Here is a 12,247-nt window from a genome sequence, read left to right on the forward strand (position 1 = left end):
GAACAATGTATTATTGTAAGTTTAATTTATGTTTGTGTGTGTATATAAATATTTTTACAGATGTGTGTACATATATGTATGTATGTGTGTGTGTGTGTGTGTGTGTGTGTGTGTATTAAGAAAGGTAAAAATGATTTCAGTTTAATTTAGGTTTTCTTTATGAACCTTGGTGCCTGGGTGTCTGGATATAATTTTGGCTAAAGGTTTCAGGCCTTTTGGATTTGTTTGTATAAGCACATTTTTAACGAAGTGTTAAAAGCCCTGAAGCTAAAGAGATGAGTTAAAAGGGTTGAAAGTTCAATGATTCTGGAAGAAAACACAAAGTAGAAAAGCTTTACTGTTGCCCAGCGACAGTGATCGAGGGACACAGACACAGAAAATACAGGAGTTGAGAGAGGGGGAGGTCAGTGTGTGTGTCTGAGAGAGAAGACAGGGATCTGGGATCTGAAACTCTCTGAGAAGAAAGCCTGCAAGGCTAGTGGGACAATAGTTGCTGAATAATCAGCTATTGGACTCAGTGAGATCATCAGTTTAACCAAGGTGCGACTGGGAGACTGAATTTAGGGGACTTATTTATTTGTTCTACAATTCATGAAACAGTGGGCAGAATTTTCCCCCTGTTGTGGAAGGTGGGTGGGGGGGGGTGGGGGGGAGGGGGAGGGTGGGGGGTGGTGGATTCCCTGAGCTGAGACAGCCTCAGAGAGATTGGCTACACATTACTCATGTGACACTGTCACAAGAGTTGGGACATGTCCATCACTTTCAGTTTCAGTTTTATTAAAAATTTATAAACATACATGAAATCTCATCCCACCCGTGGATGAGGTTTCATGCTTCTTCCAATGTCCGCCAACCTTAAGGTTGGATGGGCAGGTCCACTAATTACTTTAATTACTTTGTCGGTGGCCTCAATTGGCCGTTGACAGGCTGGCGAGCGCACAGCTGATTTGGCTGAGCCCCCGGCATCCTGCAAATTGAAATGAGGCAGGGTGATGCCAGGAGTTTTGCCCGACCTCACCCCATGTAATTTTAAGCTTCGGCGAGCAGGCCCCATCCCCAGCTCGCCGAACGGGAAATCTTGGCCAGTGTGTTTAGAGTGTGGTTTTTGGGTGTCTCAGGGAGAGATAAGAGTTGGGTGAGAAGCATCAAGTGAATGCTTAGGAATTCACTGGAAGAAAACCATTTGCAACTGTGCCAGTCCCAAGTGAGAAGCTTTTGTATCAAGCTAGTGGTAATTCTTCACTGATTTTATGTGTCTTTAAATATATTGCTGGGGTAAATGAATAGTGGGAATTTGAATTGCCTTCTTGTGTTTGTATTGGGATCTTTCTTGTTTTAACGAATATTTTATTCTTTGTATTAAAAGTTCATCAGCAGACTCCTGTGAATTTGTTCAGTAACTTTCCTCCATGTTTTGAATAAAAAAGTTAGGATCTGTAAAGCCAGGTTTCACTCAGGGATCTGACTTGTCCAGCATTAACAGTAGCTGGGATCATAACAAAGTGGGAGCTTGTCTGGGATCAAAAATCCTTGAATTTAAGTGGGATTTGTGAATCTTTAAATAAACAAGTACGTGGGGATATTGGGCATAGGAACAGAATTTACTGTAAAGTATATTACACAAGCTGGAATTCAAAAATGGCTTTGACTGTTGCTAAGACTTTTCTGGGAGTAGAAAATGTAACAGTAGATTATTTGAAACCCTTGCATAAGGCTAAGAGAATTAGCAGAGTAACTGAATGTAGAAATAAAAGCAGGATTTCATAAGGATGATCTGATTAAAGTAATTATCTAGCATTTACAATTAAAATGACCTAAAACTGGTGTATCACAGATAGATTTAGCAAGAGTTCAGTTGCAGATGAAGCAGCTTTGAACTTGAAAAAGAACAAGAAATGAAAAAAATACTTGAATTAGAAAAGAAGAAAAAGAAAGATTAAAAGAAATGGAAATGTGGAAGCTCAAGTTTCAAAGAAATACACCGGACAATATGAACTGGCTAGAGAAAGCATAGAATAAAAAAAACAAAGGAGAGATAGTGGTTCAGAGGACAAGCCTGATTCCACTGAAGATTTTGATTTAACACCTAAATTTACAGAGGACGGAGTTGAAAGATATTTCACCTCATTTGAAAAGATAGCTGTGAAGCTGAAGTGGCCAAAGGATGATTGGACCTTAACATTACAAAGTGTCCTGACAGGTGCAGCTATGAATGTGTGCACTAGTCTGTCAGAAGAACCATCTGCAGTCTGTGAAGTGGTTAAAAGGGCAATACTCAATGCTTATGAGCTTGTTCCTGAAGCTTATCGATTAAAGTTTAGGAACATGTGGAAAAAGCCTAATCAAAAAATTGTTGAATTTGCAAGGGAGAAAGAAATGCTGTGGGATCATAACAATAGTATTAGATTTAAAAAACAGTAACAAGCCTGAAGATTGGGAACATTTTAGAAATCAGCAAAGGGCCATGAAAAAGTTGATAAAAAGGACAAAAATAGAATGAGAGTAAATTAGCCAGTAATATAAATACAGATATTAAGAGCTTATATAAGTATATAAAAAGGAAGAGAGTAGCTAAAGTTAACATTAGCGCTCAGAATCAGGAGAAATTATCACAGGGAATGAGGAAATGGCAAAAGCATTAAACAAATATTTTCTGTCTGTCTTCACTGTAGAAGACTCAAGTTTCATTCCAGGAGTAGACAGTAAACTAGGGACTAAAAAGAGTGAGGAAATTAGGGAAATTAATATCAACAGAGAAAAAGTATTGGAGAAACTTGAGGGACTAAAATGTGACAAGTCCCTGGGGCTTGATGGCCTATACCCTAAGGTTCTAAAGGAGATAACTGCAGAGATAGTGAATCCACTGGCTGTGGTGTTCTAGAATTAATTGGATTCAGGAAGGGTCCCATCAGATTGGAAGTTGGCAAATGTTATTCTGTTTTTCAAGAAAGGAGGGAGAGAGAAAACAAGGAACTACACGCTAGCTAGCCTAACATCAGTTGTTGGGAAAATGCTGGAATCTATTAATTGTTAAGGAAGTCTTAACAATGCATTTAGAAAAGCATAATATGATTAGAACAAGTCAACATGGTATTACTAAAGGGAAATTAATGTTTAACAAATTTTTTGGAGTTTTTTGAGGATGTAATTGGTCAGGTAGATAAAGGGGAATAAGTAGCTGTAGTATGCCTGGATTTCCAAAAGGCTTTCAATAGGGTGTCACAAAAAAGACTAAAGGCAAGATCAGTGTGCATGGAGTTGGAGGTAATATATTAGCATGGATAGAGGATTGGTTATCAGATAGGAAGCAGAGAGTGGGCATAAATGGAACTTTTTCAAGTTAGCAGTTAATGAACAGTCAAGTACCATAAGAGTCAATGCTGGGGCCCCTATATTAATGACTTAGATGAAGAGACAGAAAGTAATGTATCTAAATCAAAAACAAAAATACCTGGAAAAACCCAGCAGGTCTGGCAGCATCTGTGGAGAGGAGCACAGTTAACGTTTCGAGTCCGCATGACTCTTCAACAGAACTAAGGAAAAATAGAAAAGGGGTGAAATATAAGCTGGTTTAAGGGGGGGAGGGGTGGGACAAGAAGAGCTGGATAGAGGGCCAGTGATAGGTGGAGATAACCAAAAGATGTCACAGGCAAAAGGTCAAAGAGGTGTTGAAGGTAGCGATATTATCTCAAGGAATGTGCTAATTAAGGATAGAAAGCAGGACGAGCAAGGTACAGATAGCCCTAGTGGGGGTGGGGTGGGGTGAAGGAATCAAAAAAGGCTAAAAGGTAGAGATAAAATAATGGATGGAAATACATTTAAAAATAATGGAAATAGGTGGGAAAAGAAAAATCTATATAAATTATTGGATAAAACAAAAAGGTGGGGGATATTCGGAAAGGGGGTGGGGATGGAGGAGAGAGTTCATGATCTAAAATTGTTGAACTCAATATTCAGTCCGGAAGGCTGTAAAGTGCCTAGTCGGAAGATGAGGTGCTGTTCCTCCAGTTTGCGCCGAGCTTCACTGGAACAATGCAGCAAGCTAAGGACGGACATGTGGGCATGAGAACAGAGTGGAGTGTTGAAATTGCAAGCGACAGGGAGGTCTGGGTAATGCTTGTGGACAGACTGAAGGTGTTCTGCAAAACGGTCACCCAGTCTGCGTTTGGTCTCTCCAAAGAAGAGGAAACCTCATTGGGAGCAACGAATGCTGTAGACTAAGTTGAGGGAAGTGCAAGTGAAATGTTGCTTCACTTGAAAGGAGTGTTTGGGCCCTTGGACGGTGAGGAGAGGGGAAGTAAAGGGGCAGGTGTTGCATCTTCTGCGGTTGCATGGGAAGGTGCCGTGGGAGGGCACTTTACAGACCTGCTGAGTTTTCCAGGTATTTTTTTTTTGTGTTGGATTTCCAGCATCCGCAGTTTTTTGCTTTTATAGTAATGTATCTAAATTTGATGATGATTCAAGGCTAAGTGGGAATGTGATCTATAGGGAGGTCACAGAGGCTGCAAAGAGATATTGACAGGTTAACTGAGCGGGCGCCAAGAGGGATGTGGCCACACATTAGGGGAACCTGTATAAAGTGACCATTCCTCTGCAACTGAGACAGTTCAGGCGCAGCCACATTGATATGATTGGAGTCGGGCTTCCAGCTTATCTGCCCACTCAAGCAATGTAGTGACATCAAGTGCTCCAAAGCTTTTCACCCCACAAACCCCACCCACCACAGCATAGACTGCAAATTTATGAGCATTTTCGTGGACTGCAGAACAGTTAGATGACTGCACATGTACAATCTCCTCCCTAAAGCTGGCCATGGAGCAGTCACTGGTGGAGGTGCTCACAGCCCCTTGCAATGTCAGCATTCTGCTTTGGACTAGTCTCCCCCATGGTTCAAGCTAACAGGGCAGCCATGCAGTGCATTAATCTCTGGCTATCCGAGTGGTGGCCAGCACTCTCCGAGAAGCATTAAGGGGCTGTCACACTTAACCAGGACAGGTTCCAAGGACACCCACGCTAACCACATGTCTCTCCCTTTCATCCTGCAGGGTTCATTCACCACGATCATGGAGCCTGGTGAACTAATTGTATGCCTGATGGCCTGCAGAGCACAAAGACGATGGAGCAGAGTGTGACTGAGGCTTCTGGCTGTGCAGGGGCAGGAGCAGCAATCTCAGGTAGAAGGGACGACTGGGGCTCCCGCACACTCCACCCAAGAGCCACAGCGAGCCATTGCTGGTCGGCACCTAGTGACACTCAGAGTCTATAGATGTCGCTTTTCATTCCTGCAGATGACCGAGGGGCAGTGTTGCCGAAAACTGCACATATCTAGGGAATTGGTTGGTCACACCTGCAGGATTTGGTGCCATGGGGACATAAAGGGCATCCATTGCCAGTGGCCATGAAAGTGACTGCAGTACTCAATTTCTACACCAGTGGCTCCTTTCAGGGCTCCACAGGTGACCTCTGTGGGATCTCACAAGCTTCCACCCACAAATGTATCCACGAGGTCATGGATGCCATCTTTGTGAGGGCACACAACTTTGTGCATTTCGCCCGGAATCAGGACAGCCAAGATGCAAGGCCAATTGGATTCGCTCAGATCTTGGGTTCCCCACAGGTTCAGGGTGCGATTGGCCGCACTCATGTGGAGCTCAGATCACCGTCGCAACAAATGGTGAACTACACCAACCACAAGAGGCTCCATTCATTGAATGTGCAGCTGGTGTACAACCACTAGAAATGCATCCTGCAAATGCGGGCACAGTTTCCAGGGAATGTACATGATGCCTACATCCTCAGTTGGTCACAGATCGCTGGGGCTTTAGAGTCCACAGAAGGGATGGCTCCTCAGGGACCAGGTGTTGCCGGAGGTCACTGGTAACGGTTATTGGCTTAGTACACAGAGGAGAAGAGTCAATTCTCTCTTAACTCTAAATTCACTTTATTCATGTCATTAGATCATCTACATATAGCTTATACATCTGGTTAAATATAGACATGCAGTTTACAGCAGGTTATACAGTTTTATACCCAAAACTAGGATCCAAATGCACACCCACTAGGTTTCTCTGACACTCCCTGAGTGGTCACAGAATATAAAAGCTAATAACCGATAAGGAGAGCTGACGCTGGACAGGCGTTCTGTTCTCTCTCTCTTGCGTCTCTACGTTGCGGACGTAGGTTCTTCTGCTTCTGCAATGGTTGGTCTCTGGAGTCTCACTGCTCCACGCCCGAAATCCTTTCAGTCTTATACTGAATCATATCTCATCAAGCTGTGCTGTCTCTTTCCCGTTGGTTTAGGCCTGCTTGCCTGATCTGTGGCACATTCTCATTGGCTCTGTTCCAAGGCCTGCAGGATCACCTCGTTTCTCCTTTTCTAAATAAGGACTCATCACATTTCCTTTGTCTTCAAGACACTCAGCTACTTTAAAACCGGTTCTAGTCAGTTCAGATCCAGTGACTGGAGTCAGGGTTCAAAAGTTACTCAGGCCAGCAACTGGACTCAGGTTACTTCAGGTCAGTACTTTTGCCTGTGTCAACAATTCAGCTGCAGCCCCTGGCCAACATCTCCCCCCTTTTGATCCAAAGATACTTACCTTAGGATCATTACTCTCCCTTTCTGTGTACCACTCCTGAGGTTGTCATTGTCCCCCAACGGGCATGTTACATCCGCGATATCATATGGTTATATAAAAATGTAAAAGAGAAGCGTATATAAAATATACTTCACACATTATCCTTATACTGATAATCGTTTCTTCTGTTTCATTATAGCACTAACATTCAATTGGTGCAAAATTTCAATTTTCCACCTTCTAAGCTGATATATGTTGAATATGACAAGTATTAAAGCACATATGATCACAACTACAGCAGCATGTGATAAAATCCTGACCCACGGATGTATTTGAACATTAGTTCCCCAATTCCAAAACTTATCCCAGAACTCAGGGCCCCGTAGCAGTTCCTCTGCTTTATCAGCATGAGTTCTAATTATTTTAGTATGTTCAGTCCATTGATGAATTATCTCATTGGCTTTCTCCGCTATTTGCGTCCAATCCGCAGTCAGGTGCGGAATAGGTGGTAGTTCAGTAGGAACATATTTCTGCAGATCTTGGTCTATATCGGTACGTTGGACTGTGAGATTTTCATTTATTACCATCCTCATTATTGGCTTAGGCAGAACTTGTCCACCGATAACCAGGTCTAAGGTCACATTGTTAATGGCCACACTGTGTCCTTCCAGAGGGCACTGTTTCCATCCTTTGCTATGGCTCATAGCCGCTGTGGCTATGTAATATGTTTGTCCCACAAGGGCATATTGTAAAAAGGACTGGCTGTTAACAGGCAGAATGGACAATGAACAATTTTCATAAGTACTAAACTGATGATGATCCAGCCAATCTTTCTAAAATGCCTGCTATATCCTCCCCAGTGAATATACCTCCGATATGAGTCACTACCCCAGTCAATATTCACATAGGTGTGGTCCCAGTGGACCATAATTTTACCTCGACCGTCGCTCCCCGATGGTCGCTCAATAAATGGACCCACAAATTGACTAATAATTTTTCCCTCTGGGATTACCGACAATGTCACCTCTAGAACTTTATTGCATGAAAACTGTACTCCCGTTCCCTCCGGTATACCCAAAGTTTTTCCCGCGCACGCTAACCCATCCATTCCCGTATAATACAAATTTAAATCCTCTCTTTTCCCTTTGTTGGTTCGGACTGTCTTATTCTGCAGAACAGAGTTGTTCCTGGTCTCGGGATATCCCTCCTCCGTAGACACTGCTTCAGGCACGTTCATTCGTTGTGACGGCTCCGAGGCAGGTTCAACCGCAGTTCTGATGATGGTCAATCCGATAGCAACAAAATGCATTACCCTTTTCATTTTAGGCTGTAATGAACAAGTGTAATTTCTGTTCTTATTTACAGTTTCTTTTGAGTACTATTTTAAGTCCAGTCTCTCCATTTACTGAGCCAGACTGTCCATATCCTGTTCCTAATTTGTTTCAGATTCTAACCATCCATTTCTCCTAACCCACTTATTCCCCCTCTTTGTTTTAGCTTTCTTTCATTTTTTTCCTGGATTCGCCTCTGCATGTGAACGGACAGTATCAAATTTGTTTTCAATTACCTCCTCTTTCATCTGTAGCTGGTCCTGTTCTTGATCTCCCTGACCTTCGAGATTCGGAACATCGTTAGCATTGAGCAGCACATGCCAATGGTGATTATCTTGTTTTTCTCCCGCTAACTTTAGCTGATTAATGTGATACCGGCCACTCTTGTCTGGTGTCATTAATATCTTGTATACAGATGGGCTAGCTTTATCTACTATCTCCTAGGGGCCAGCAAACTTTGGACTCAAGAATGAGGTGGGCTGATGTACTCTAATCATTACTCTTTGTCCGGGGCTCAACTCTATTGGGCTGGCTTTTGCGTCGAAATAAGCCTTGCTTTGCTGTTACTTCTTTCCCTGTCGGTGAGCAGCTACATAATTTGCTTCTTTTACTGTTTCTACTAGCTGTTGTACCCATTTTTCTGATATAATGTGGTCTACCTCGGGTTCGGACAAATCCAAGCCTACCAACCCCTCCATTCCCCTCATGTCCCTTCCTGTCATAAGTCTATAAGGAGTGTAGCCTGTTGATGAAGCCACGGTGTTCCTGATTATCATCAGCACATAGGGCAGAACGACCTGCCGGGTTGTCTTGTGCTGCTGCATCATTTTGGCTATCAAGTTTTTCAATGTCCGATTCATTCTTTCCATAATTCCACTAGACTGTGGTCTATAGGGTATGTGGAATCTCTATCTGATCCCAAAAAGGGTCACAACATCTTGCATTACTTGGGCTGTAAAATGTGTTCCCTGATCCGATTCTATGCTTCGGGGTAAACCCCAACGGGTAAACACCTTTTCTAATAGAATTTTCGCAGTAATTTTGGCTGGTTTGTTCTGGTCGGAAAAGCTTCCACCCATTTAGTGAAGGTATCCACTATTACTAGAATATACTTGTATCCTCCTGGAGTGGGGGGAAGGGGTCCTACATAGTCTATCTGTAAATTAGTCCAAGGCCCTTCTACTGGTTTAGTATGTCGGAGGGCCCCTTTCTTAACATTTCTATCGGGGTTGTGTTGTGCACGGATCAAACAATTCTTGACATAGTGTTCCACGTCACCTTTCATTCCTGGCCACCAGCACACCTCCTTTATCTGATCCAGGGTGCTCTCCGTCCCTTTATGTCCCCATAAGTCATGGTACCAGTGGATAATTTGGTTTCGTCCCTCCCTTTAGCACCACAAATTTTCCCTCACATAAAACCACTCCGTCTTGAATATGGACCCCCTCGTGCCTTTTATATGTGTCTGACTCTGCTCCTTCTATTAGTTTTCTCAATTCTCCATCCTTCTTTTGCTCCTCCGTTAAATCCATTACTTTGACTTGCTTCTCTTTCTGGCCCCTGATTTCCCCAGTCGGTGGCTGCCATTCCTATCCACTTACAGCACCTCGTTTGGCTAGTTCATCAGCTTTCCTGTTCCCTTTGGGGGATAGTTTTGAATGAGCTTTCACTTTTGTGACCCCAAATCCTTTCCCCTGTGCTTCTTCAAAGATGTACCGTAATAGCGGGGCTGAAGGAAGGGGCCTTCCATCTGCTGAGACAAAACCTCTCGCTTCCCATAGGGGCAAATATTCTGTGAAGCTATTACAGATATACACGCTTTCAGAATATATGACTGATCTAGGTGGAAAGTATTCCGGGTGACCAACCACGTATGCGACAGCTGCTAGTTCTGCTGCCTGCGCACTCATGGTTTTAGGTAATTTCAAAGCCGCACTAAATCTTTCCTGTTCATGTTCATCCTCCATGTATATCCCACAGCCAGTTCTCCTTTCCCCATCCTGTACTGATGAAGACCACAAAAATTTTAAAATAGGGTTCTTCCTTTCCTGTTTCCTTTGTTTTTCTACTTTAAGGCCCCGTCTTACTCCCTCCCTTTTTCTTTGATACAAATGGGCCCTTGGGGTCATTTGCTATCATCAATTGACACTCATGTTTTTCTCCCTGATAAACTAAGTTGTCTGCTAACATAGTGGTGGTTTTTACCCCCTTTACGGTTATATTTCTCCCTTGCTGCAACAATGTCCATCTAGCGATTCTATTTTGGCTAAATGCACCATCCTTAATCCTTCCATCTAACAATAGCTGTACAGGGGTGTGTTCTGTTAATATTGTAAGTGGGTTTAGTCCCACTATATAGGTAAAATGCTGCACTTCCCAAAAGACAGCTAGCAAGTGTTTTTCGCATACCGTATACCCCTGCTCTACTGATGAGAGCATACGTGAGGCATACGCTACTGGTCGTAATTTCCCATGTGTCTCCTGTAATAGAACTGCTGAAAGGCTGGTGTCTGTGGTAGCCACCTCCAATAAAAACGGTTCAGTTGGATTTGGGGTTTTCAGAGCAGGCGCGGCAGCTAATGCTTGCTTTAGAGCGGTCATGGCCTGGGTGTGTTCTGTTTTCCACTCCCAGGCTACATTCTTTTTTAATAATTCCATTAGTGGGGCCGCCTTTGTGGCGAATCCATCAATGTGGTCCCTGCAATATCCCATCAAACCCAAGAAGGACCTTAACCCTTTTACATCCCGTGGAACAGGGAGTCTGCCAGCTGTCTCTATCCTTCGCTTGTCAATGTCCCTCTTCTCCGGTGTCAGAATCATTCCCAAGTAAGTAACTTTTTATTTCATGGTCTGCGCTTTTTGAGGGTTAATCTTTAATCCCAAGCCATGTAACAACTGCAGTAATTCACTTAGTAGTTGATAATGTTCCTTTTTGGTTTTAGTTTGTAGGAGTAAGTCATCTACATACTGCACTCGACATTCAGGCCTCGAGAATACTTTTAACCCTTCCCTCAGCCATTGGTGAAATATGGACGGGGAATTGTGAAATCCCTGCGGCAGGGCAGTCCATGTATATTGCTGCCCTTGGAAAGTAAACGTGAATTTATATTGACATTCTTTCTCCAGTGGAATAGACCAAAAACTGTTACTAATGTCCAAAACCGTAAACCACTGCGCATCCTCGTTTTGTCGAACTACTGTCTCTGGGCTAGTTACTACAGCAGGGGCTGTTAACGGGGTGACTTTATTTAATTCTCTGTAGTCTATTGTTAGTCGCCAGCTACTGTCGGGTTTCAACACCGCCCAAATGCGAGCCGAAAATGCAGTGGGGGTGTTCATCTTTTCTTTGATAGCATTTCAAAAGTGCCTCCACTGGGTCTCCTCTGTTATCGCCCATGACAGATAATACCTGGTCCTTTAAGGCCTCATTTGTGCCTCTACCAAGTTTTTGTTCCTCCGGTAGAGCAGAGTGTATATGTGGGTGTAGGCACATTAGAATTAATTTTCTTTCCTCAGCATCATCTAAGCCGTGTACCCGTCTCTGTTGCCTGACCGCTAGGAACAACTGCCTAGGATCATCCCCGGGCGCACACGTCCCTATATCTTTCACAATATCCCTCAGTTCTTGTATCCCAAGTGGGGTGGAATGTCATATTTGGGCCGGCTTGCCCCTGGCCATCTGCCCCTACCTGTGCTTTAGTGGTTACAAGGGGGGCCATTGGGACAGACGGTTTTTCCGGCTCTGGAATATATGCTGGCGGTGGATCCTCTGGTGGAGGTTCCCCATCACCATTGCTGTATCTATCCGCCCTGTCAGCTAAATCATCCCAATCTATATCCCCTTGACCGTTTTCATCACCTCTTCCGGGTGCTAAAGCACACAATATGCCCCTCCGTGCAGCTAGCTGATCTTACAGCTTCTCTATCAGTTTCTGACACTTTGTGTGCTCACCGGTACTGCTCCTCTTTTCCTGAGCTGCTCTGTGAATCACATTCATAGTAGTTTTTAAATCACTACATTGTTGTTTCCATCCCTCCACCTCAGCTTTAGCTGCTTGGGCTTCTCCCTCTCTCTTACTCTTTTCATTAGCCAATTTTTCGCACTGTAACTGATATTGGTTCATGTACATCAAATCCGCACTTCTCTGTCCCTTTAAATCAGTTACCTTCTCACTAAGGCGAGCTATCTCCTCACGGAGTTTCTTATTTTCTTCTTCTCGTTTGTCTCGCTCTCTCCTAGCCTGCTGTCGGCATTCTATCCATTCCTCAAATAAACATCCGATCGCTACCGACTTCTGTACCTTTTTAAATTTCTTATCTGACATCTTTGTTTGCGCAATT

At 43.5% G+C, this 12,247-nt stretch overlaps 1 protein-coding gene across 1 annotated transcript in view; it reads left to right on the top strand.

Moving 5' to 3' along the window:
- Window positions 1-8,259, top strand: part of hhipl2 (HHIP-like 2) — a 65,106-nt gene extending 56,847 nt beyond the window's left edge. Inside the window, 1 exon segment of the mRNA XM_078556362.1 lies at window positions 8,161-8,259. Within this exon segment, the coding sequence (XP_078412488.1) occupies window positions 8,161-8,259 (99 nt within the window).
- The last annotated feature ends 3,988 nt before the right edge of the window (window positions 8,260-12,247 follow it).

The sequence above is a fragment of the Cetorhinus maximus genome, chromosome 14, assembly GCF_964194155.1.
Source record: "Cetorhinus maximus chromosome 14, sCetMax3.hap1.1, whole genome shotgun sequence".
Lineage (NCBI taxonomy): Eukaryota > Metazoa > Chordata > Chondrichthyes > Lamniformes > Cetorhinidae > Cetorhinus > Cetorhinus maximus.